The 27791-nt window shown below is 40.2% G+C and overlaps 1 protein-coding gene across 1 annotated transcript; it reads left to right on the forward strand.

Moving 5' to 3' along the window:
• On the forward strand, positions 1-27378 carry LOC108928739 (alpha-2-macroglobulin-like protein 1). Its single transcript, XM_018742815.2, has 35 exons — positions 1-172; positions 2329-2509; positions 3174-3330; positions 3620-3672; positions 4732-4752; positions 5323-5491; positions 5806-5890; positions 6110-6221; positions 6590-6704; positions 9293-9405; positions 9680-9847; positions 10529-10750; positions 11165-11228; positions 12239-12384; positions 16589-16738; positions 17075-17257; positions 17440-17512; positions 17628-17730; positions 17956-18181; positions 18708-18834; positions 19633-19754; positions 20384-20435; positions 20597-20680; positions 21303-21479; positions 21735-21816; positions 22128-22284; positions 22432-22506; positions 22885-23047; positions 23139-23335; positions 25231-25446; positions 25579-25697; positions 25990-26080; positions 26204-26272; positions 26446-26551; positions 26973-27378. The coding sequence occupies exons 1-35, from the start codon at positions 90-92 to the stop codon at positions 27017-27019; spliced, it is 4308 nt and encodes a 1435-aa protein (XP_018598331.2). The 5' UTR covers positions 1-89; the 3' UTR covers positions 27020-27378.
• The last annotated feature ends 413 nt before the right edge of the window (positions 27379-27791 follow it).

Consider the following 27791-nt stretch of genomic DNA (forward strand, 5'->3'; position numbering starts at 1 on the left):
ACCGAACGGCAGTGTATCCGAAGAGAAGCACTTGCATCGCAAGTTGCGAGTTTTTGCCGGATGGTTCTTAGCAGCTTTTTTCACCCAGCATGTTTGAGCTCCTCTTTGCCTTCCTTCTCGTTCTGCTGCAGGCTGCAGGCGCACATACTCATACTGTCAACAACAATTTGACGTAAGTACCTGTCAAAAAGACCTATTTTTATTAAATATCAGTCGTACAATTTTGTATGAGCTTAGAGCAAATTCCATATGCAAATGTTACAATTTATTAATTTAGTTGACGCTTTTCTCTAAGCGACTTACAATATATATTTAAGGTACTTTTGCCTTTAGCTGGGTGCTACAGCTAGGCGTGGTGGGAATCGAACCTGAGACATGTCATTTGGGTCTGGGTCCACACTAGAAAATAATATGTTTTTACTTTCTTTATCTCTTCACTTATTTGGTTGAATAAATACACGAAAACCACATAGCCATTCCTTGCATAAGTGAATGATCCCGTTAGGTGGTCGATTTTTTTACAGATGTTATGATTCTACGAACTTCATAATTCTGTTACAGTGTAATCTTTTTTCCATAAAGAAAAGTATATCACCAAAAATTAATTAAAATCAAATTTTACTAAAATAGAAGGTGTTTGTGCATGACAAGGATACACTCACAATGATTGGTGCCCGATCGTCAGGGTTCGAGACCAAGTTCTGCTGTAAGGCCCTATCTTAAATCAGGCCCCCTCGTATTAGATTGGTGATTATGTCCATTTTAGTTACACTATGGAAATACGTAGTTATTTTTTTTATAATTATGTTGAAATAACACCTTGCATAGTGAAAAGATAAGCCCCACAGTTGTGAAATGAACTTATGAAAGTATTTGTCAGTAAAGCGCTCAATAGAAAAAATGGTCCAAAAATGACAGGGTGGAAAAAGTGAGCTTCGACTGACAGGGAATGATGTTAACCAGACTATTTGTAACAAAACTATTACTTCTAACATCATAAACATGTCTTTTGTCACTTTTTCATTCATTAAAGAACACACACACACACGCACACACACTTTCAGAACCGCTTGTCCCAGCCAACCCGGTAACACAGGGCGTAAGGCCAGAGGGGAAGGGGACACATCCAGGACAGGACGCCAGTCCGTCGCAAGGCACCCCAAGCGGGACTCAAACCCCAGACCCACCGGAGAGCAGGACTGCGGTCCAACCCACTGCGCCACTGCACCCCTGGGTTCATTAAAGAATATTCAGGTTTTAAAAGTTGCTTTTACTTAATTTAATAAATATTAATATATGTATACCTTGTTTCTAAAACTGTAGAATTTTAGAATCTGCTATTTTGGTTGTGACACAAATCTCATGGTTGAGACTTAAAAATTTCTGTGATTGGGACTGTGCAAAGCATGCAACACTGTATTGTTAGAAGTGCAGTATAATGTTACTAACATTATTTGACATCACGTGATATTTGTTTGATCATGAGATTAAGACTTTATTTGTGTTAGTTTAAGGCTATTCGTGTTATTGAAGCTGTTTACATTGCAACTTACTCTAGAGAAAATGTGAGCTAAATTAAACAATCATAATAATAATAGTATAATAATAATAGTATATTGGCCCTTGTATAATGAACATTTGAGTTTCAAATTTTTGAAGATACATTCTTCCAGTTTAGTTATTTCGGTTATAGTTTGTTGCAGAGCAAAAGCCACCTGCGTTCCATTTCCAGCCATAGAGGGTGGAAAAACGTGGTCAGACAGAATAGCAAGAGAATTAGGAGTGGACCTGTCTTCATTCAGTTTGATTCAGAAATGTTTACAGCCTGTCTTTGGTGTTTGTGCATGTTTGTCAAGAGTAACATACCCAGTGTGGAATTAATAGATTTGTGTGTTGAGCATAAATGTCATTGTATTGAACAATAAGCTCAGTGGGTGAAAAAGTATATATTTACCTAATTATAATGGTTTTTTTTTCTACATGACCTCATAATTTGAGGGTAGAGCATCATAAGTTCTTCATGTTTCATTTATGTTCTCAGTGAAATGATGCCTCACCATTAACCATTCTTTTTGCTTCCTTATGTTTTTCTCTACAGTGGTCATGTGATGAGAATAAAGTCTGACTTGTATAAGGTTACCAAACAGGAGGCATGACATTTTATCTCTCAGTCCTTTGTTTTCAAATGAATGCATGTAGTCAGAGGACAGTTTTTTTTTTTTTTTACAGTTGGACATTAAGATCACTCTTGTGGTGATATCCGTCCTCTATGCACTGCCAAGAAAGTAAATCAGTGTCTCCTCTTTATTTTCTTTTTTTTTTCCCTAGAACTTATCTGGTAACCATAACTTCACATACTACGAGTGGAAACACAGAGACATTATGTGCCCACCTTCTACCAAAAGAACCTGCAACATTCACCGTCACCCTTGAGGTGATAAATATGGCCAACACAACCCTACTGAATGAAGTGGTGACGGAGGACTTCTACCGCTGTGTGTCTTTCCTGGTTAGTTTTCTGTTCTTCTCCTGGTAAATCATACAATTAATACAGTTCTGTTTAACTTTATGCTTGGTTCTCTTCCCTATTCCCAATTTGGTACTGCTTTCAAATGCAATAGTCCCAATAGTCCAATAGTCCTTATCTCTTTCAGGTGTTACTATGCAGGACCATGCTGCTCTTCATATGTTAAATAAAATAATAATTGCACATTGCGCACTGCACACTTTATATACGTATATAGCCTCGTTTCTTGGATTTTTGCACTAATAGTAATTTTAGTAATTTTTGTAATTTGTGACCTTGCACTAATAGTCATTTTTGTAAATTTGTGACTTACGCCCTCTGTTCTCCTTCTGTTTTTTTTTCCCTTATGTCCTTATAATTTATGTCATAGGCTGCTGAGAGGATTCACAGAGTAAGAATCTCATTGTACGGTGTAACAAACTGTTTACTGTACACATGACAATAAACTCTTGAATCTTGAATCTAAAATTAGAGATGGGTACAAGCAATCAGTTTTTGACCTGGTGACAAGGTGTTTTTTTTTTTTTTTGATAGTGTGACACAAAGAGCAGATATCTAAGGATCTGTGTTCCTTCTTTTCTGACTGGTAAACACAGTACATGTACAGTATGCTGTCCATTACGTATTCTTCTTTATTTCTTTTTAGGTACCTGCTGTTTCCACTGACACAACGGCTACCATACACGTTAATGTTCAGGGGGTCTCTGAGACACTACAGAAAATGACCAAGATCCTCATCAGTCCCAGCACTGGTTTTGGCATCATTCATACTGATAAACCAATCTACAAACCAGGACAAACCGGTCAGGACAGGATGATCACTATACCGTTTGTTTCGCTTTGTGGCTCTCCATGCTTCTTCAGCGATAAACTAGCTTCATTTTTTTAACCTGCTATGCATTCTGAGGATTTTTAAATGTTTTGGGTATGAATTAAAAGCCAAAATGTATAGAAGGAGAACTGTACACTCACATGTACTAACACAAGACATATCCAGTATTTACTGTTGTGTTGAATTTATCGTGTATATTTGAATTTGTGCTTGGTGTATACTTCTGTTAGTGGACATTTTGTGGAAACAATTTTTTTCAGTTATGTTCCGCATTGTGACCCTGGACACCAATTTTTTGCCTCTCAACAGAAAGGTGAATTTTTTTTCCTCATGGCTTTCATAATAAAACAACACAAGATTGCATTAGTTGATCTTTACTTAATTGTTTCATTAGTTTATCTTAGCTCTAAGGAGAATTGTAGTTGAAAAACTACTGAAAAAAGATTGTTTTACTTTATGGAGATGGAAAGTTAAATACGTTCTCAACAAAATGCAGAAGAAACTGTGGCAACAGGTGCTGAAACCTGTAGAAAAAACTGAAATAAAGGCCAGGAAATAAGGCCAGCACTCAGAGTGGTAACTATAAATACTTTGTATTTAATGTTTGCCACACCCATGCCGTCCAGCCAACGCGGAACACCTGGGGCGCGACAGAGACCATTGCATTTAAGACAGCGTCAGAGCAGGAGCTGACGTGGAACCTTGTCTTGCCTTCATTCCTTCCAGATCCTCCCTCCTTAGTCTCCTTAGTCTCCTTAGTCTCCTTAGTCTCCTTAGTCTCCTTAGTCTCCTTAGTCTCCTTAGTCTCCTTAGTCTCCTTAGTCTCCTTAGTCTCCTTAGTCTCCTTAGTCTCCTTAGTCTCCTTAGTCCTTAGTCTCCTTAGTCTCCATAGCTCCTTGTGATTATCGACCTTTTGCCTGAAAATCGACCTTGTCTTTTGGATTATCCCTTGAACGACGTTTGCACCTTGGAGACCGTTTGCCCGTCCTTTGACCTTGTTTTCCGGATTTCCTTGAATAAAGCCCCTATTCCGCTCCGCGCTTGGGTCCGCCGCTTCCTTCCGGAACCGGCCATGACAATGTTAAACTGTAGTCTCGTCAATTTTTGTATTTACATTCAATAAAAAGCATATTTCATGTAGTTACAATTTTGAGTGCTGGTCTTATAACGCTGTATTTTACTTTGTGGAGAGAAATTTGGACAGTAGGTCAAAATACAAAGGGCCAGGGTTCACTTGGGCATATATTTATTCAGAGCAGAGGTGAAGGTCCAGACAACAAGATAATTGCAAAATTTTCAGCCCTCTAACAGAGGTAAAGGAGTTAAGTCATGCCTTTTCTTGCAATCTAAATGGACTTTTTTCTTTTTACAGTATCAAACTGTGGAGCTCCAGGTAAGAGGAAATAACTAAGCATCTGTTTTCCATGAAAAAAATATGTATCCTTAAGCATTTTTCTAATTCATTGCGGCTTTAGAATTAGTTCAGTGGCTACACATACTAAAGGCTGTTAGAGGTAGCTGGACATGACGAATTAGACATTTCAGAGTAATTATGAGTAGGGAGATTCAAAAGTAAAATGTAAAATAATCACAAAACAAAAGAACTGAAACTGAATTATTTAAAACTCAAACTACAATCCAGTTCTTTGTCAGTGTACTTATTTTCCCCTCTCTAATAACACCAGCTGGTCTATCACTTAAAGTGCAGTTGAGCACATCAACGCAATGTATTGGACAGCATGGTGGGACCACAGCTAGTGTTGGTGTCTCACAGCACCTTGGACAGGCCTGTTGGACATGGGTTTGATTCCTGCTCTGCCTGTGTTGAGTTTGCACATAATGTTACTGAAGCTACTTTTCAACAAGCATCATTTATGCAGGATCATTACTTATTCTGTTAAAGAAAACATTTTACTTGTTGCCAGTATCAGATCCCCCCTTTGTTTTTCCTGTTTAATTGCAGGATCCAAACCACAATCGCATTGCGCAGTGGCTAAACCAGTCATCTGTCAGTGGGATTCTTGACTTTTCCCATCCCATGGCCCTTGAGGCAGTGCATGGCGTCTATGTCATCACTGCCTGGGATGAGAGAGGGAGGAAAACCTCCCATGGATTTCAAGTCAAAGAATATGGTCAGCTCACGTCTCTGCCCTTTCAACTTGTTAATCACTTGTGCATCAGACTTGTACATTAACTCAGCAGATCCGTTTTATAATCTAAACCAAAATATCACAATTTTATCTTTCTTGGATCAGAACTTTAGCAAGAGTATAAATTACAAAGGAGTCAAAAGAAAGCATAGTAACAAGTTTGGAACATAAGCAATTTTCCTAACCCCCACAGCAGGAAACTCATATGTTTTCAGTTTTTAACTGATGAAAATATGTGCCACTTTAGACTCATTTTCTCTGTCAAACAACTGCTTGCTTTTCTCTGCTCCATATAGTTCTTCCAAAGTATGAAGTGAAGGTACAGCTTCCAGATGTTATTTCTGTTATGGACAAGCAGATGACCGTAAAAGTTTGTGGGAAGTAAGTGACACAGTGTGGCTATTCTTTTGAATTAACTGCAATACTAATCTTGTTACAGGTATATGAGTATAATAATATTCTATCCCATAGGTGTCAATGTCATTTTAAGTTTTTACATTTTCTTGTTTCACCTTATGTTTTGGTATTCTCTTTGAAACATTTAGAATGTACTGAATTATAAATATTTCATTGTGAATGGAATGCATTATATGTTTTCAGGTATACCTATGGGAAGCCTGTGTTAGGCTTGGTGAAGATGACATGGTGTTATGTGCCTTATGGTTACTATGACTCTCTTCAGCAGTGTTTAATGGAACTCACGACCACCAGCGTAAGTTACCTCCAATGTGCCCCACTTCATCCTAAGTGCAGAACAGGAAAGGAATTTCACAGTTTTTGTTGTTTTTATGAAATGTCATTTTCTTCAGCTAATGTACAAAGTAAGCAACAGAAAAGGGGGTTTGCTGGGTTAATTTGCAGTTCAATTTATTTAAAAAAGGTAATGAATCACTGCAACAAATCAAGTTTGCCTGCTTATTAAGAATCATTATCTTTTTAGCTACCACTTGGCAAACTTTTAGGATATGACTATAAGGACATTGATCTCAGGAAATGTACTCTATAATCAAGGATAGTTTTGAAATCATAATTTGAAAAAGTGAGAATCTTATATGTACTTAATTTGTCTTTTCAACATAGACTGACAAGACTGGTTGTGCCACAGTAACTACCAATCTGACTGCTTTATTTTCGCGTGTGTACAACACAGATGTGGACATCTATGTTGAAAGTGAGATGGAAGAGTATGAAACTGGTAGGCCCATGTACTACATTTATATGTGATCTATGAATGAACATAACCCATGTTTTTTTACCTGAAATGGAATTGAACTGAAGTGATCTAGTTGATCTTTTAGCAGGCAGTGAAATATCATACATTGAGCCTTCATAGAAAGGGATTATATGCAGTGGAAAACTGCTATAACATCTTAGGAAAGGTATAGATGGTGTCTTTTCTCATACAATGTGCTTATTTTGCCCATTATGTGGTCACAGTAATTTCTTTGGATGGTGCTTTTCTCCAAAGCAACTTACAGTGTTAAGATATATATATATATATATATACACACAGACACACACACACACACACACACACACACACATTTTCAGAACCGCTTATCCCATACGGGGTTGCGGGGAACCGGAGCCTACCCGGTAACACAGGGCGTAAGGCCGGAGGGGGAGGGGACACACCCCAGATGGGACGCCAGTCCGTCGCAAGGCACCCCAAGCGGGACTCAAACCCCAGACCCACCGGAGAGCAGGACTGTGGTCCAACCCACTGCGCCACCACACTCCCTCTGTGTTAAGATACCTACAGTTATTTACCCATTTGTACAGCTGGGTAATTTTACTGGAGCAATTCAGGGTTAGTATCTTACAAGATTCAAATCTGTGACCTTTTGGTCCAAAGGTTGCAGTGCATAGGTCATAGATCAGTTGCAGTTTATAGATCACTATGCTACCAGATGTCCCCCTGTGATCACATTAGTCCTATTATGTATGTTTTATTCTGCACAGCAGCTTGAGCCAGACACTTCAGAACAGAGAGACATACTTAGTGGCTCAAAATCAGAAAGGTTTTATTCCACAATGATGTTAGTCTGGCTGTTTTCTGGCCAAATCTACTATATTAACCTATATTTTTATTCTTGTTTTTTTGTCTGCACTTCAGGATAAATTATGTGCAGCTTACATTGTTTTGTATTGCTTTTATGTCATATTATTGTGCTTGTATTGGATTACTAGTGAATTCTGTAAGATTTGTAGGGTTGCTGTGTTTGGGTTCAAGCGGCAGACTGGCATCCCATCCTGGGTGTGTCCCCTCCGCTTTTGGTCTTGCGCCCTGTGTTGCCGGGTTAGGCTCCAGCTCGCCACAACCCCGTTTGGGACAAGCGGTTGTAGACGTTGGTTGGTTGGTTGGGTTTTCCTCAAGGTGACATAGATCTTAGAGTCCATGAAAGTGCATTTCTCCAACAGAGATACAGACACAAATATTCTCAAAGCAGCTTTGTCCAATACTCATGTTTTTGCTTGCATCCGAGTACCTGCATTAAAAATCGATGACTTTGTGTTACATTCAGCTTGCGAACTTTCGCTGCCATATAAGTTCATAAGCAGGGTGTCACGTCTGGAGTAAAAACACAGACATGGACATGTTTTGTTGTGTGTCCAAAAGCTGACGAAAAAGGTGATGTTCTCAAATTAGGGTAAATATATATATATATGTGCACTGTGCAAACAAAGTGCTGAAATGAGACGAGGAGCACAGAGCAAAGAGACGCTCAGTGTGTCGTAAGGAAACTGACTTGAGTACACAGAAATGTGATTTAAACTGGGCAGGAACACTGGACTGACTGGGACAAGAACATGGAGGATAGATGTAGACGGGACCGGAGTTCTCAAATAGAGCACAAACGTACTGTGAACAGGACTTTAGAAGCACGCGAGTAAACACCTAATGAGAATCACTGTGAAATCACCAGGAAATGCTGATCAAGAATCTACCACTAGATTTTGTTTGTTCATCGCTCCTTTTATAGTGCTGGGGATTTGGTGTTTATTGAGTTCAGATTTGCTTGATGTGGTTAAGTGGCTCTGGGGAGAAACCCGCTACGTTTATGCTGAGTCTGATTTTCAGGGATCGTGACACAGGACCAGCTGTATTGGAAAATGAAATACTGAGGGATGAGTATCTCTATATACAAATAATATATACTTCTTATTTCCTATCACATGAAAAATCTCAACCAGTTATAAGCATCAGTTAAGGTAAATTCAACTTATAACTGAAGATCAGGTTCATTGCTGTTAATTCATTTAGCTGATACTTTTCTCCAAAATGCCTTATAATGTTTAAGTGTTTACAACTATACTTCTGGGTAAGGCCTTTCATTTTGGTACTACAGCAGGAAGTGTGACTCAAACCTGCATCTTTTCATTGTAATATGATATTCTAACATTATAAACATGTAAGAAACCATTCAGTTTTTTAAATTTTATACACATCTTTAGTAAGATGAGTATCAAACTAACATCAATAAGGCCTTGATCTCACCATCAGCTGAAAGTCATCTAATGTTTGTTAGTAACGAAACGAAAAGAAGTGGTTGTGTGAACGTTATTTCTTTATAAACATCAGTGAGTGAAATAATTGGAATGTCTGTACAAGGTGTACTTTGTCTCACACTCCACACTTCCTCGATAGACTCCCGAACTTCATAAGCCTGCAGTGGACAAGGAATTTTTGATAATGATAAAGTAGGCTGTTAGAATTTCTGTATATATCTACTCTTTAAATACAGTAATACCTTTATGAATACCCATTTATGCCCTGTTTAGGTATTACTGTAAACGGACATGGCCGTACAACTGCCACCAGCAATTTTTCAGCTATTCTCTCCTTTGAAGACACAGTAGCCATTTTCAAGACTGGAACTACATTTGAAGGAAAGGTAGAGTTGCTGTTATAATCAGTTTAGAGTTTGTGATTCAGGCTTTTATTCCACTTTGTTTTTGAAGTTAACAATATGCGAAAATTATAAATGTTGTACAACAGTAGGATAATTACAGAAAATATAAGATCAAATATAAAAGAAAACACTGACTGCTTCTGGGTTCATAGACTTTGTGTCAGTCTGTGGAAAATGAAGTAAGTTAAAGATCTGTTCAAAATTGTTGAATGAAATGGGGGTGATTGAATGTATTGTCTATATCTTCTGTTAACAGGTCAAAGCAGCAAGACTTGATTCTTCCCCACTGCTCAATGAGACAGTTTTTATCGTTGTGAACCATGAAGGCAAGTCTGAAAATTGGACAGTGACCACAGACAGCAAGGGTGTGGCTCAATTTCGATTGGACACCTCATCTTGGACCATGGATTACGTCTCCCTTAAGGTGAAAAGCATTGGATATTGCAAAACAATATTTATATTTAATCCCTGTTTTTCTTGGAAAAGATAAAGTTGTGCACCACTGCATTAGTGTCTGACATTAATCCCTTTTTCCAACAGAAACCTAGAAATGATAATGTACAATAATATCTGGAAATAAAATTAACAGGCATGTTTTACTGGACAGTCCAGAGAAAGACGTGAAGTGCATTGATCTCAACAGCAGAGTGTAAATACAAGTGCACAGTGCTAACTAAGAATTCAAGCGCATGGGTCATACTATAGACACAGAGCAAAAAGAGACACATGGGGTGTTATACAATAAATGAAATAGTGATGTGTGAACAGAGCTAATGCAATGAGGCATGGCAAATATAGGGTGATACACAGGACCTGGGCAAGATCACAATGGACTAGCATAGTAAGGACAGCAACATGAGAACCAAATCAGTAAACAAGAGTCACTAGTTAATCACAGATAAAGGGTTTATCAAGAATCTACAAACTAGTGAATGTGACTTCAATTCCTTTATAGGGCTGGGTACTGATCAGGTTAACTGAAAGCAGTTGTGTTGGCTTAATTACATGGATCCCAGAGGGTGCCTGTGGTGGTCTTTGTGGCTTTCACCTCCTGGGCTTGTGACAGATAACTTATCTGCTTTATAACTCATCTGCTTTCATTCAGGCCCATCTCAAGGAACACAGGAATTTACATATGCGTCACTACCACTATGGACAAACCGCCATGTCACTAACACAGTTTTACTCAAAGAGCAAGAGTTTTGTGAACATCATGCAGATTCATAGAGTGCTCCCCTGTGATGAGGAAGGTCTTCTGAAAACTGAGTATATCATCCAAAGGAGAGAACTGCACAGAAACCAGGAATTTCTCACCTTTTTTTATCTGGTGAGCCCAACTCTGAGTCTCAAAATAAACACTGACTGGATTAGATTTATGCTTGATGATCAGAATTTGTTGAAGTAATTTGTAGTGGATTAATTTCAGAGTGCAATCTACAAATTCTTTAAATTCTTTGTTATTATGCTTCTGGATTCCCAAGAACTCAAAAGATACAACAACCAGGACACAGTTTCAAAACTAGAACCTCCAAAACTTCATTTTCACCATGTCTCCAACAGAAATTATTTACTTTCTTTAAATATCTCAAAAGCTTGGCTTGTTCTGTTGTTAAAATGTTGGTCTAAATAATAATAATAATAATAAGAAGAAGAAGAAGAAGAAAAAATTAGTGTCTACATTTCCTCCATGGTCCCAAACCCTCTGTTTTACTGAAGTCCTGCTACTCTCCATGTGACCCAGGTGCTGTCAAGAGGAAGTGCTGTGCAGCAGGGGCACCTCCTTACAGCTGTCAAAAAAGGCAAAGGTGACATCAAGAATTTCTAAAATCATATTTATCATTTGATAATAAATTAACTGATTTCATAGTGAAAGGCTTCCCTTCAGGCTTCCCTTCGTGCTTAAGTAAAATGTATCATACCTACAAAGGAGGCAGCGCAGCAAATGTCAACACAAAAGTTTAAAATTAAAATCTGAGGTTCCCACATTAACCAGGTAACATAGCGTATAATTAAAAACCATGTACTTTATTAGGGTTAGTTACCTAACCCTTATTCAAGTTCTCTTAAACACCCTTTCCAATGTTCTCTTTTTCTTCCAGTTTTTTATATTAAATTGGATCAGATCTTTTTGTCAGTTTGCATACAAATGGAGCCTGAAAAAAATGACACCAGCATTGTTTTTATATGATGGGCTTCGTGTGGACGGTAATGAAATGTGCAATCATAGACCTGGAAAAGTAATTACATTCAATAACTAGTTGTGCCACTTTTCGCTCCAGTAACTGCAACTAAATGCTTACTGTAGGTGTTCTCCAGGGTCTGACATTGCTATGGAAGGGTTTTGGCCCACTTCTCCACATATAATTCCTTTATCTTAGCAAGATTTGCAAGTTTTGTTATGAAACAAACTTCATTAAGCAACTAGGCAACAACAGCCACAAGATTTCAAGAGTTGTTTGCATGACTGAGATGACAACTGAGATACTTAGAAGCCTTATATAGTCCTTTGTGTCGTATTCAACACCGTCAAGTACTCCATCATGTCTCAGCATCATCAAGGCTTATATTTCGAGCTGAAAATTATGTTCTCGTAAAAATTCATGACTTGATAACTCATTATATAAATTTTAGGGCGCAAATTATATTTGCTCATAAGTTTGAATTCTTGTAAAAGGAGGAGCATCAGTTGTAAGAAAGGACCTTGTACTTTCTGGGGGGGTGTGCTTTTGTTTCACTGTATATATGTTTTAATCTTCATGTAAAGACCTGTTAATAGTTGCAGTGTTCAATGTGCTGCTGTCTGCTGTTGTTCTAGTGAACAAAGGTGAGTTTACAGTCCATGTACGACAGACCAGAGACCTGGCTCCATACGCTCAAGTGGTTGTCTACACAGTGCTTCCAAGTGGGGAAATAGTCGCTGATAGCTCTACTGTTCCCATCCAGAAGTGCCTGAAGAACAAGGTAATTTACACCTGCGATTCAAATTAACCAGCATCCCTAGGTATCAGTTTTATGCAAAGAAGCTCTTTATGTCCTTAGATTGGAAATTTATGATACATTTACATTCAATCATGTAACAGACGCCTTTCTCCAAAGTCTTACAAAACATCTCAGAAAATAATACAAAAGTGCATTACTCCAACAAATAGAGAGATCCAGAAGGTGACATGTGATTTTTGAAGTACAGTCAATTTGTGTCATACCACCATTGAGTCTGACACCTGACACTTTCTTAAATCTTAAGAGAGATTCAGCAGTTCTGAATGAGAAAAGGAGCTCATTCTATCATGTGGAAACCAGAACAGAAAACCTGTGTGATTTAGATTTCAGACCTCTTGTGTGTGACCAGAGGTGGAGGACCTTATTAGTCTGGCTGGAGCGAAATGAATGATTAGACTTTGCAGGTATTCAGGAGAAGTTCCATTAGTGGTCTTGTAGGCTGTAACTAGAGTCTTGAATTTGATATTGGTAGCCACAGGAAGGCAATTGAGGCAGACAAGAAGGGGGCATACATAGGAACGCCTTAGAAAGTCAAATACAACTCATGCCACAGCATTCTATATCAGCTGGGGAAGTTGGATGGCAAAGGCCAGTAGGTAAGACAGAAGAGAGTTGCAGCAGTTCAGAGAAGATATCACCATGGCTTAGACCCAAAGCTGTGTAGAGGTATTTGAGAGATAAGGGCAGATCCTGTGGATGTTATGCAGACTGTGTCTGCGGGATCAGGTTACAGCTTCAGTATGTTTTCAAAAGGACAGTCTTCAGTCGATCATTACTCCCAAACTCTTAGCAGATGAAGCAGGTGAAATAAGTGAGTTGTCCAGTTGGATAGAGAGTTCTTGTCAGAAGGATGAACCAGTTGGGAGCTGAAGGATCTCTGTTTTGGAGTGGTTGAGTTTACATTTACATTTATTCATTTAGCAGACGCTTTTATCCAAAGCAACGTACAACTCAGTAAAAGTACAACTTATGCATTACATTAAGAGAAAGAGACATAGCTGCAGACATGTGACTCAAGTAAACCTAGTTTGTTGCCTACCACTTGCTGCACTGAGGTTCATCGTTCAAGTAGGTGCATAAAAACACAGGATAGACAAATCTTGATACCCTCCTACCTTTTTTTTAAAAATTTCTTTAAAAAAAAAAATAAATAAAATTATAAGATACACAAGCAAGCAAAAACAATGCCGGAGTAATGACAGAATAAAGGCTTTATCTGGTGATGCTCATGAAGTTACGGTGCATGAACATTTGCACCATACATGAGCTGGAGAGATCTTGGGTGAAATGGGTTTGGAAAAGATGAGTTTTTAGACCCTTCTTGAATGTAGACAGAGTTTCCGCAGTTCTGAATGAGAGGGGAAGGTTGTTCCACCACAACAGTGCCAGAACCGAGAACTTCCGTGCTTTACTTTTCGTGCGCGGGACCACCAAGTGAGCAAAGGGGTCTAGCTGGGGTGTAGCGGTTGATCAAGACCTGTAAATAGCTGAGGCGGTGGCAGGGGACACAGAAGGGACGAGAAGGTTGCAAAGACTCTGTGTGGTTTTTTTAGATGCAGACTGTATTTTATTGTGGAAGAAGGAGGTTTTAGCTGAAGAGACAGCAAATTGAAAAGCAGCCAAAAGTGACTGGTAGGCAACCAGGTCTGATGGAGTTTTGGATTTCTGCCATCTTCTGTCTGCAGCCCGCAGTTTGGTCCTGTATGCACGTAACGTATCAGACAGCCATGGGGTAGCAATGGGGCGTGCTGTTCTGGAAGACAAAGGACAGAGAGAATCAAGGGAGGAGGATAGGGCAGAGAGGAAAGTGTTAGCGGCATCATCTGTAGATAGATCCGAGAATTGTGCAGCAGAAGGGAGAGCGGCCAGAGTAGCAGAGGCAAAGCTGGAAGATGAGAGAGATTTTTAAATTGCGATGAAAAATACAATGGGAGCAGAAAGAGGCGAGGAGTTAGTGGTGAGGAAGGGCTAAAAGAAAATGAAGAAGTGATCAGAGACATGCAGCAGAGTGACAGACAGGGTGGGACAGCCACAGTTGTGGGAAAATACAAGGTCAAGACAGTTGCCTGCTTTGTGAGTAGCAGGGGATTGGGACAGGGAGAGATCAAAGGACTGTAGGAGCAACAGAAGGCCGCTTGCGTGAAGGTCATCAGCATGCAGGTTGAAGTCACCAAGGAGAATCAACGGAGTGTTGTCCACTGGCAGAGAGCTCAACAAGATGTCAAGGTCATCCAAGAAGCAGCTGAGAGGGCCAGGAGAGTGATAAAGAACAACCACAACAAGAGTGATTGGGGCAGTGATAGGAACAGCAAGCTATTCAAATGAGGACAGATCATGCAAGTGAAGAGGAAGAATAGAGTATTCCCACCGGGGAGAGATGAGCAGGTCTGTGCCTCCACCTCTGCCGGAGGAACGAGGGGTGTAAGAGAAGGACTACTTAGTGGAGAGTGCAGCAGGTGTGGCTGAGCTGTCTGGGGTGATCCAGGTTTCAGTTAGGGGTAGGAGGTCCCGTGAGAGATGGGGGGCGTAGGCTGGTATGAAGTCAGCCTTTCTCACAGCAGACTGGCAGTTCCAGAGTTCCATGGAGAAAGTAAGGCAAGATGGAATGTTTGACAGGAGAGGATAGACCAGGTTACTGTAGCAGTGAGAGCATCCAGGTCTCCGGCGGTGGCAAAGTTGCACGGCTCGCTTACCGTAGAAGACTTTGATAGTTGACATATTGGGCGCATGATCCCTTGCAGACAGCTGTACCAGAGGCCTTCCTCGGTGGACTCCCACAGGTAGACTCCCTTGTCTTTGCACCCCGAGTATTTGCACCAAGAGGCTGCCACTACGAATCACCAGCTGCTATTTAAATCAGGCTACCACCAGTCAGCAGAGATTCCTAATTGAAACCGAAACTATTCCAACAATGGCAACCAAAACATCCAACCAAACAGATGCGATTAATCAAACCACCGAGTCACGCCCACTCCCTGCTATGGGACACAGAAATGATCCGGAGAACGTTCGCCCAACAAACCACTAAATAGTATTTAACAACAAATTAAATACAGTGCCACACAACACTACACAGACACACAACCAATTGTGTTTATCCGCACAGCTACACAACACGAATGTGTGTCAAGAAAAAGCGGTAGCAAAACAACTACACTTACCTGAAACGCCACAAACAGCAGCGATGGACCTCCAGCCCAAAATATAATGCACAATGTGTTGAAGGTGGTGATTGGACATTCAGGTAGAGATTTTCGAGAGATAAGTGGCAATATATGAAGAAACATCTGAAGTTCCAGGGGAAATGATAAGAACTTTTTATCGTCAGCATAGCACCGATAGGAGGATCTGTGGGAGGCAATGACAGAACCAAAAGAAAATGTTTAGATGCAGAAAATTAGGGGGCCAATCACCAAGCCCAACTGAGACAGGCTGAGGAGATTATCGCCAGATTAACTGGTAAGATCTACAAGCTAGGTAGGACTCCATAAACCTTTACAGTGCACTTAATTTGATGCCAAGCTCTAAAAGAGGAGAGGTGAATCCAGTTGTTGACACTGTTGAATGTTGGATGCAGGTCAAAGAGGATGAGAACTGAGAAGAGGGATGCCACTCTATCCGAGTGGAGAGTATCTGATACTGCAAGAAGGGCCATTTCGGGGGAATGGACAGCTTTGAATCCAAAATGATGAGCATTAAGGAGATTATTCTGGGAGAAAAATACAGATAACTGGTTATAGATTGCCCATTTCAAAGTTTTTCACTGAGAAGGAAGACTGGCCTGTCATTCATGACTGAGTCTGGATCCAGAGAGGTGTTGTTTAAAAGCAGTTAGATGAGTTTAGTTTTGCAGGCAGGTAGGAAGCAACCAAAAGATAGTGAGGAGTTGATGATTGTAGAAATAGAAATAAGCTACAGGGAAATGGCCTGTAGAAGGGGTGGAGGGATGGGATCAAGAAAGCAGATGCTGATGATAACCATGTAGTTGACACATTTTTAATGTGTCAACTACATGGTTGTTATCAATAGCTATTACAAGGTAAGACATGTTGTAAGGCAAAAGATGACTTTATCTATTGTCATTGCTGCAGTTTTCACAAAGAACTCTGAAAATTCAGCTTGTTCAGGGAACGTTCAGTGCCTTTTTCTTGCATTTGTGTTTCAGGTGTCCCTCAAGTTCTCCTCTTCCCAGGAACTGCCAGGGGAGAAGACCTCACTGGAGGTGAAAGCTGATCCCGGATCTCTCTGCTCTTTGAGGGCCATTGACAAGAGTGTGTTGCTGATGGAACCTCATCAGGATTTGACCATAGACTCAGTGGGTTCTGACCCTATTCACTATAACCATTTGCTTCTGAAATATTAACTGTAAATTTATTTGTTGGGCTTATGTACATTAAGTGGAAAGAAGGGGCAGTGACTAGTATAACGTTTAAAAAGTTCTAAGGACGATTATATTCCATTTTGTTCATATTCTTAGATGGCATTGCAGCTTTCTGGCTGACTTCAGTAAGTTTTAAGAGTGCAAAACAAACAATTTAATGCTGAAGGTGTTGAACTCAGTGCCAAAAGATGTAAGGTTTAAGTCTCAGGTATAAATAATTCTACACAGATTTTCAACATATGCTTTATAATTTTGGAAATATCCACACAGATCTACAGTCAGCTGCCAGTTCAGAGACTTTCAAGATATCCTAACAGTTTAGGTGATTACGAGCACCAACCATGCCTGCCCAGTCCTTGGGATGAAGTCAGAGTCCCCGTCCACAGAAAGAAGAAACGGTCCTATTTCGATGATGAAGATTCTAAAAAATTTGACATTTACACCATCTTTATGGTAAGGATCACCTGCTCCTCTTTGCTTCATGTATGATCACAACTTAAACCCTAACCCACAAAAACATCTTAAGTAGAGAAGGTGACATTAAACAAATTTGATAAATATATATTTGTCCAGCTGACTCAGTTTTTTGGTTTTTTAAAGGTATTCTACTTGTCGAGTTATGATGTGTCTTTCAGGATGTTGGAGTTAAAATCCTGACCAGTTCTGCTGTGAGAAAACCAATAGATTGTGATATAACTTACCTTCTAGGTAACTGTAACTTTTTCATCATTGTCAAGTCTGAATGCCATTTCAAATAATAATTCATCAATAAATTACAAATTATGTTACAAGCTACATGTAAACTACAATTATCTTCTCAAAGACATGACTGAAGACATGGTCCCCCATCCACAAAATCCATTTCAGGAATCCATCATCCGTACATTCTTCCCGGAAACCTGGATCTGGGATCTGGTGTCAGTGGGGTATGCATGATAAATATAGTCAGGGGTGTGAAGGAGTGAGAAGTCGATTGTCTAATCATTGATGTTTCACAATAATACTTTTTCCATCACTAAACACTTTTATCAAAGGATATTACACAACGAAACGGATATGTCCCTGACTTATGTCCCTGACTTGGTCCTACTGGAGTTTAATTGTAGCTGTGTCATGTAAACTGTTTTGTGTTCCTCTCTTCCTCCACACAGTGATTCAGGCTCAGTGAAGGTAGAACACACTGTGCCGGACACAATCACGAATTGGGTGGCTGGGGCGTTCTGCACCTCCCCCACAGGCTTTGGTTTAGCCCCCAACACTGACCTCACAGCCTTCCAGCCCTTCTTTCTCAGCCTCACCCTGCCTTACTCTGTCATTAGAGGGGAAATGTTTGCACTCAAGGCAACCGTTTTCAACTACCATTCTACATGTATCATGGTGAGTGTTCCCACAATGCTCATCTTCTTCAATGTCATCTCCTCTTTTAGAACCTCTTCCCAATTCTTATACCTGAAGTTTTTAATGGCTTCTTATTCTTGCATGCATACAGTATAGTCAATTGTTTATAGAGTACTCTTCTCACATAGTGACACAGAGCACTTAACAAAGGGATAAGGCAAATAAGACAGTTGACTATATACACTAGAATAATACATCATCCATGCAAGTGATACGTTACCCATTATCCGGCCTGGCCCACAGCCCAGACCTGTGAAGGGTGCAAGAAAGCAAAGTATAGAAAGCAAAATGTATATTTATACAATTATACAATTATAAGGGGTTAATATACCTGTTATCAGGGTCTATGATTGGACTTGTTGTGCACAGCAACAGTTAACACTATACATACCCATCCAGTAAACTGTGTGAGTCACATCACAAAGCTGACAAGTAACAGTGTCTGTGTCTGTGATAAAAAATTGCATTTTTCCAAATCATCTGTCATAAATGTGTCTATCCTCAGGTTCAGGTCAGTCTGAATGAGTCAGCCCAGTACACAGCCCAGACCTGTGAAGGGTGTGAGTATACCCACTGTTTGTGTGGAGAAGAAAGCAAAACATTCAAGTGGATCCTGAAGCCTACCGATCTGGGTGAGTAAATATTTTTCATACTCGTTTGTCATTTTCTGTAATACCCACCAATCTATCGCATGCTCAATTCAATCAAATCAAATCGCTTTATTGTCACTTCACCATAACCACAAGCGTACAGGTGGTGAAAATCTTTGGTGCGTTCTACACAGCTGTTCGACGTAAGTTATAAATATACAGACCACAAAAAATATACACAATAAAAAGCTGTACAATATGTACACAATATACAGGTAGGACTCAAGATGTACAGATGCAATACCCAGGGGAGGTAGAGTGGGTTATGAGTGTGGTGGTGTTATTAGTTAGAGTTTAACAGTCTGATGGCCTGCAAGAAGAAGCTGTCCCGCAGCCTGCTGGTGTGGGATCTGATGCTATGATACCGTCTGCCTGATGGCAGCAGCGGGAGCAGTCCATGGCTCGGGTGGCTGGAGTCTTGCAGAATATACTCTGCTTCATTGTAAACAACTATGAACAACAATAACTTAATGGCATCTGTCTTGCTCTGTTTCAGTCTTTTCAATCTGATAATAGTTTATTCAAAAAGCAGAAACGTGGAAAATGTCACTAACGATTGTGTAAATATTGCTCCAAAGGAAACCTGTAGGCCTACAGATTTATTCCATATTTTACTCTTTATTCACAGCACCCTTGTTTCAAACTTCTAAGAATTCCAGATTAACTGAAATAACCGTGTTCATTAATGTCAGAAGGCTTTTAACCATAACAAGAACATCGTGGCAGCTGTGAGCTCCTGTAGTAAGTGTGACCGCATTTCACGCCACTTGTGTTGACCAGGGGAGGTGAGTATAAAAGTGAGAGCAGAGGCCCTGAAGACAGAGGAGCTCTGTGGCAATGAGGTGGTCACTGTGCCTGAGAGGGGACGCATTGACACCGTTGTCAGGACACTGCTGGTTGAGGTGAGTTTAATGATTGGCCTACTTACTTACTTAACATCTAGTGAGCTTCTTGACCATTTGGGAGGTGTCATTTTAATCTGATTATGTCTTGTATGTTTTTTTTTTACATGACAGTCCAGTTTTGTTGATGATAAAATGGCCAACTCATTTGTATCCCTTAGTCAGTTTTGAGATCATCTTGGTAATGTTTTGCTTCCTAGGTGTGAGAAAAGTTAGTTTTCAATAACCCACTTGTCCCGGTCAGGGTTGCAGGAGTCCGGAGCTTACCCTGTAATCACGGTGCACAAGGCTGAGGGGGTTACACCCTTTATTGGAACCAAGTCCATCACAGGGTCGCTACACAGACACAACCGTTCACACGATACAGGCAATTTAGCATCACCGCTTCACCTGAACTGCATGTCTTTGAACTGCTGGAGGAAGCATGAGCACCCAGAGGAGACCCATGCAGACAGAGAAAACATGCAAACGCTATACTGAGCTGGATTCAGCCCAGGTGCTGTGAAGCGACAGCGCTACCTGATGTATCCCTGTGCTGCCCATGTGAAATATTTTTAATAAATTGTATTTGATTTTAAGATGATTAAACAAGTGAGAATGAAAATGTAACACTGGTACTTATTCCTCAGGCAGAGGGCACTAAGGAGACCATTATCCACAATGAAATGCTGTGCCCTGTAGGTGAGGGACCTCTAGTCTCATTACTACAAGATACAGTCTTCTTAAGACACAAAATAGACAGTTCAATTTTTTTATGCTCAAAAATATGACTGAATCTGTGTGATCATATCACCCAGGCTAATACTTGAGATCATCATCTTGCTCTTACTCCTGTTCTATAGGGAGCCTAGTGGAGAAAAATGTTCCTTTGAAGCTGCCGGAAGTGTTTGTTCAGGGTTCTCCTAAAGCCTTCCTCTCTGTTATGGGTGAGATTCTCTATACATATAAGGTTGGTTGTGAATAATATATGAGCCCTTTGTCTGAATAAAGGGTTACAGACTCCTTTGGAACTTGAACCTGAAACTTTACTGTCTAGTTCCTTTAATTGTGTATTTGAAATATTTTCACATTCTGACAATATTTTGGTAGAGACACAACTGGATCTTGCCACAGATTTATAAGTTAATCTGTTTTGTAGATCAAATGTTTATTTCATAATTATGTTATTAAATATTTAAGCAGTGATGATTTGGACAAACCAATTTAGATATTTCCTTACCAGAAGGGATATAATTTTCAGTTCTGAGACCAGTTGGATCAAACCAACCATGTATTCATGAGGTGGGTGAGGTTTTTGTCTTTGTTGTACTCCAGTAATCAATGATCAGTTAAAGCCCTACAAACAGTACAGTACACAAACTTAAACTGAACATTGACAATTTAGTTAAGCATGTTGTTCATTATCACTTCTAACCAGAAATAATCCAGGACATGTTTCACAAAAATAACCTGCTGATGACCACATCAAGCAAAAGTTAAGCAGATCTTGGTTATCTTAAAACTGGGTTAGTAAGGATAAAAAGGTTACCATGTTTCCGACCCAAACAGGTGACCTGATGGGCCGTGCCATGAAGAACTTGGGCAGCTTACTGGCCATGCCGTATGGCTGTGGGGAGCAGAACATGGTACTGTTTGCCCCCAACATCTATATTCTCAGGTACCTGGAAACCACTAGGCAGCTGACTGAGGAGATCAAGGCCAAAGCTACCCGCTTCCTGGAAAATGGTGAGAGTGTTGGACAGAGGGCACTCTTGGGGGGGGTATTTCATGCCACCAGAAAGCACTAAGGAGTAGCATTTCAGAATGCTATTTGAGTCAGCATTTGTTTAAATACAGTGGTATGTTTCATAACTCATTAAACCTAAGCTTTGCTCCCTTTGTCTTATTGCCTTATGTCCAACTTTAGGCATAGATTAGAAATAAATGCTGCAGAACTGATCTGTTCATATCTACAGTGCAGTCACACACTTTGTTTTGTAGGCTACCAAAGAGAGCTTAACTACAAGCATCATGATGGATCTTACAGCGCTTTTGGAAAGGCAGATGGGTCTGGTAACACCTGGTAAGCCAGTCTAAGCTCAGTGATATGCTGACACAGAAGGACTTATTTTGTATGCTTAGTTCCCCAAAATCTCTGGATGAATGTAGAAATCATTAGGCTCTTAATAGGAACCTCCTACATCTGTTTAAAAAAATAGAGCCTATCTGATTCTCACTGATATAGCAGTGTTAAGTGGATTGTTTGAAGACTCATCTAAAGGTTTCCCTGTGCTGCTGTTGTGGTACTGATTTGAGCAAGGTACTTAACCTGAATGTCTCTAGTACAAACAGATATTATTATAAATTTATTTTTTTTATATATGTGTTGCCTAGGCTCACTGCCTTTGTTCTTAAGTCCTTTGGGGGGGCAAAACCATACATCTTTGTTGATCCAAGACACATCACTGATGCCATAAACTGGCTGAGTCGGCATCAGCAACCCAGTGGCTGTTTCATGGCTGTTGGAAAACTCTTTAACAATAAAATGAAGGTCAGATGTCTGTTTTGTCTCAATGCAAATATGATGAGGTTCTGTGCAATAAAAATAAATGCATAAACACATATATCAGCAGTACCCTGAGACAACTTTTTTTCTTCACATACTACTCACTTTCACACATTTGAAAATCTGTTACAGGGTGGAGTCAGCGATGAGGTCTCCCTTACTGCCTACATCACTGCAGGTCTTCTTGAGCTAAACAGAAATTCCACTGTAAGAACGTTGACACTTTTTGCTCGTTCTTAAATGTTGGTAAAATATGCACTATATTCAATATAGGTGGTACAGTTAATATGTTTTAAGTCTGTCCTCTGTGTGTTGCTGCTGAACAACTTTGGCTTACAGCTAGAGCAGTGTCACGTAGGAGCCAGTCTTAAACTTAATTGTACCACATAGTATTCATGTCCATTTCACAAAAGCATTACATTTAAACTTCATTTCAACTAAAATGAACAAGACAGTGTAATCAAATACTTACAGATAATGAATTATATGAACTGAATTTGAAAATCATGTTGATATGAAAGTGGTCACCACTTGCATGTCATAGTATTTTGTACTTAAGACGATTACCAGTTCTCTTTTTGCTAGACCTCCATGGTGGCAAGAAGTTTGTCTTGTCTGAAAAATGCCTCTGGCCAGCTGGAGAACCTGTACACCACTGCATTGCTATCCTACACTTTTACCCTGGCTGGGGACCAGGAGATGAGGAGCAAGCTCATCGCCCACCTGGCCAGTAAGGCTAAGATCTCAGGTAATTTCCCAGTCCATGGTCAATCTCTCTGAGATGCTTGTGTTTGAATGTTTACCATAAAGTCTCTTGGAATTGATCTTGGATTCTTTAGGAGGATCTTGGCAGTGGCAGCACTTGGACACATCAAGCAAGAAGACCGATTCTCTGGAGGTAGAGATGGCCTCCTACATACTTTTGGCCCTGCTTTCAGGTCCACAGCTGCCCGGGTTTGGCCTGGGCTATGCCTCAGTCCTCGTTCGCTGGCTTGTCCAGCAGCAGAACCCATATGGCGGGTTCTCCTCCACACAGGTGCAGAAACGTTCCAGGTTGTTCCATCTTTCTCCCTTTCTTTTTCTGTCCTTCATGTTGTGTCCATTCATCCAATTTCAATAACCACTTGTCCAGAGTAGGGTCACGGTGAACCAGAGCCTACCTCTATATCATTGGAGGCAAGGCTGAGGATTGGTGCACCCTGAACAGGATGCCAGTCCATAGCATAAGGTAGTCACACAGACACAGACACAGAGAGAGAGTTAGTCCCCCAGTAACGCGCTAAGCGCAGTTTAGCATCACCAATCCTCCTGAACTGCATGTCTTTGGACTGTGGAAGGAAACCTACACAGACTGAGTGGGGATCGAAAACACGGTGTCTCGCATCACCTGTGAGTTGTAAGGCATCATAGATACCAACTGCACCACTGTACTGCCCTGTTATATTCATGTTAAACTGACCTCAAGGTGTGAAATGGATCTTTCTGCATGATGGAAAAACCCATGCTGTCACAGTTAACCTACATTTCCTTTTTTCATTTAGCCAATGCTTTTCTCCAAACTGGGATATACACACATACACACACACATTTTCTGAACCGCTTGTCCCATATGGGGTCGCGGGGAGCCAGAGCCTAACCTGGCAACACGGGGCACAAGGCTGGAGGGGGAGGGGGCACACCCAGGATGGGATGCCAGTCCATTGCAAGGCACCCCAAGCAGGACTTGAACCCCAGACCCACCAGAGAGCAGGACCCGGTCCAACCCACTGCGCCACCGCGCCCCCCCAACTGGGATATAATGTTTAACTATTATTTAGCCAAAACCTTTTCCAAGATGTTTATACAGGTTCATAAATTACTGTAAAAGCACCTGCTACTGTTACTTATCCATTTCTTGTTTGAATATCACATTTATTTACATGTGCTTGTGTGTGTTGTAAAAAGGGCGGCAAACAAGCTATGCTTTCATTATGCTGTTCATTAAATGAACTTCTGTGTATTCTGGCTTGTATTCGTTGGAATAAGATGTCTTCCAAATGCTTGACTACATTTCGTTGTCCATTTTTTGTTTGTACTTAAATATCACCAGTACTGATATTTTTCTGGGGTGCGGTGGTGCAGTGGGTTGGACCGCAGTCCTGCTCTCCGGTGGGTCTGGGGTTTGAGTCCCGCTTGGGGTGCCTTGCGACGGACTGGCGTCCCGTCCGGGGTGTGTCCCCTCCCCCTCCGGCCTTACGCCCTGTGTTACCGGGTAGGCTCCGGTTCCCCGCGACCCCATATGGGACAAGCGGTTCTGAAAATATGTGTGTGTGTGTGTGCGTGTGTGTGCGTGTGTGTGTGTGTGTGTGTGTGTGTGTGTGTGAGTGATGTATATTGACCACTCATTTAAATACTTCCATCTGAGGGGAAAAAAAAAACAGATTAGGCAAGAAAAATGGGCATTAGAAAAAGTATGTTAGAAGACAAGCATATGACCTGGGCAAGTTACAGAAGAACAGAGAAAAGCTGGCAACTATAGTAGACAAATAAGTGGTGATCCGCATAGTAGGGTTAAAAAAAATTAGATATTAATTTTAACGTCTGAATTTCAGGTTGTGAATTTAATCTGGGTTTTGTTATTTCTGCAGTCTTTGCTGCAGTGCTTTTTATGATTAAATTTAGTGTTAATTTTGAATTTTTTTTTAAAAAAAGTTCAGCTCTAAAATATGCTAATACAACTAAAGCAGTGTATGGGACACTTATGTATAAGAATTCCATTCTTGAACATTTCAAAACCAGTTATATGTACCAAAATAATATGTTTTGTGAAATGTAAAACTTTGGTACTGTAAAACTTTCAGTATGACTTTTCCAGCCTCCCTTTTGATTGTGGTCTTCTGGATTCAGATCTCCTCTGGCTGTTCCTATCTCGAACCAACTCTTTTTCACCAGGACACAGTGGTGGCCCTGCAGGCTCTGTCACTGTATAGCGCTGCTACCTTCAGCCCAGAGGGTGACACTACTGTGACCGTGACTTCTGGTGGTGGATACAAGCGAGAGTTTGTGGTTAATCGGCACAATCGGCTGCTGTACCAGGAGGAGCGACTGAAAGAGGTACCAGGGGACTACAGCATAAAGACAGAAGGACATGGATGTGCACTTGTGCAGGTATGTGCTACGCCTTTTTCGTATGGGCTCAATATCTTTCACATGTATCCCATCCTTATTTCAAGTAAAACTGAAATGTCCCCACACTTTTCCATGAAAATCTCAGTCTGCTGTACTTTTTCATTATTTCAGATTGCTCTGCACTACAATATCCCTCCTCCTGCAGACTTTTCTGCTTTCAGTATAACAGCCAAGGTAGAGGGGTCCTGTAACAGCACAAGAAAGGCCTTAACTGTGACAGTGGAAGTGAGGCAAGTTTTTAACTTTACTGTCTTTTAACCCCCCTTTCTTTACTATTTTAATTGCCTATAAGTTTACTTACAATAATGATTCTGTACCTTGGGAGTGACGAACTCCACAGCTAGTAGACTTAGATCATTCTGTGTTCCTGTTTAATTATTCATTTATAGTTCAATTCATTTACAGGTGGAAGTACTGAGACTGGGACTGTCTTTTTGTGCTGTAATTTCTGGGGTTTAGATTTTTCAACTGATTTGCTACTATATAAATAGTCTTTAAATCTTTGTGTAATGTATATGACAGGTACAATGGCAGGCGAGAAGAAACCAATATGGTTATCATCAGTATTAAGCTCCTGTCTGGATACCTCCCGGACAAGGCCTCCCTCCAAACTGTAAGTGGCACAGACAAACATCAAGGCAAATGGATAAAACATTGAACTGCTTGTTCTTTGCAGCTGCATGCTATTTTACAAATTTTTTTACATTAATCACCAGTAAACTTTCACTATCCACAGTTGAAGAATCAGCATGCTGTGAAGCGAGTTGAAGAGGATGAAGGATACATTATCATTTACGTTGATGAGGTGAGACACCAGAGCAACATTCAGAAGAAAAATAACTGCAAAGAATGTCTGTTTGACCAAAAAAACCTTTCTAGTATCATTGGTAAGAGTGAGACATATGATTTTGAAAATTGTAAAACATCCATGGAAATACAACATCAGAATAAAGTAAATTTTCTTTGCTCCTTATTCAGCTGAAGAAAATGATACCCAGGATATACTCTATAAGTGTAAAAGAAGATATACGTGTTAGAAATCGAAAGCCAGCTGTGGTGAAGGTGTATGACTACTACCAGACAAGTAAGAAATTTGAGTGCATGCCGTACACCTTTGCTCATTTCACAGATCTTTTTATTTCCACTTCCCATAGGTTTGAATCTGACTCAGTGTACAAGGAGTTTACTTGTTCTCTGTATGCATTTCCTTCCTTTTACCATAGCAACCCTAACCAGGTCATGTAGTGAGTAAATGTGAGTGACTTACAGTTCCAAGAACAATGTCCATTTAACAGAAAAGGTCTTTAAATACCCACACCATCGTCAAAGTGCTGTTTATTCCATGCCGAAATTTCACTGATAATAACTGTGTAATAAATAGCTTTGTGTGTTTGGCATTTTTGTATGAGTTTTCTACACTTGCTGATAATCTGAAGTTTTTCTGCCTGTCTAAGATACTTCTAAGATACAAGGCAACATGAATATCATAATCTCCTTCCCTACAGGTGATGAAGCTGTGAGCGAATACAGCTCCCCGTGTGCTGAGGGTTAGTATGAGGGATTCAGACGTGCTAAAACACAAGTGAGAGGAGAAAGTCTCAAAATTTTTCTCAATTCATCGAAACTGAGTAATCACATAATTATAATCTGATGGTCACGATTAAACCAAGTAAAGAAGTAAATAAGCTGTACCTGCTTTTTATCCTCAACCAGCAGAGTCAATATGATCCTCATCACTAATGGAAACATTAGAAGAAAAGTTTTTTTTTTTCTTGTCTTGCTTCAGATAAGTCATATGACCTGTAGAACCCTGCAAGTCTTAAAGCTTGTTTTTCAAGCACTGCTTTGAAACTAATTCTGTGAATTGACATGTAATTCACCCTGGTACTGTGAATAAAAATAAAAATACTTTCTGCAAGATTTGGATGTGGTTTATTTGAGATTTGTTTTACTCAACTACAGTTTAAATGATACATTTGCGCTTTAATAGTCACTTCCTGCTGTTTATTGTTAAACTACCAACAACTGTTTAACCATTACCACTGAGTAATTTTTATAGAAGCTGTTTGAGATAAGAGCACACATCAAGGGTACTATGTAGGAGGTTGGCTTTGAAGCTGCTCTAACCACTATTCCACCTACTGTCTCTAAACAAAAAATAGGTTACACAGATATTGGAAAGCCCCTCCATGAACCGCCAGCTTACCGTGGTGGAGTGGTTTGAGTGCCTGAATGACTCCCGGAGCTATGTTGCCTGGGGCTATATGCCCCTGGTAGGGTCTCCCATGGCAAACAGATCCTGGATGACAGACGAGACAAAGTGC

Source organism: Scleropages formosus, chromosome 10 (genome assembly GCF_900964775.1).
Source record: "Scleropages formosus chromosome 10, fSclFor1.1, whole genome shotgun sequence".
Lineage (NCBI taxonomy): Eukaryota > Metazoa > Chordata > Actinopteri > Osteoglossiformes > Osteoglossidae > Scleropages > Scleropages formosus.

Coding starts and splice junctions, on each gene's coding strand:
- LOC108928739 (XM_018742815.2), top strand. CDS start 90: ATGTTTGAGCTCCTCTTTGCCTTCCTTCTCGTTCTGCTGCAGGCTGCA. Junction 22,285..22,431: donor TCTTTAACAATAAAATGAAG/GTCAGATGTCTG, acceptor AATCTGTTACAG/GGTGGAGTCAGCGATGAGGT. Junction 25,698..25,989: donor ACTGTGACAGTGGAAGTGAG/GCAAGTTTTTAA, acceptor TGTATATGACAG/GTACAATGGCAGGCGAGAAG.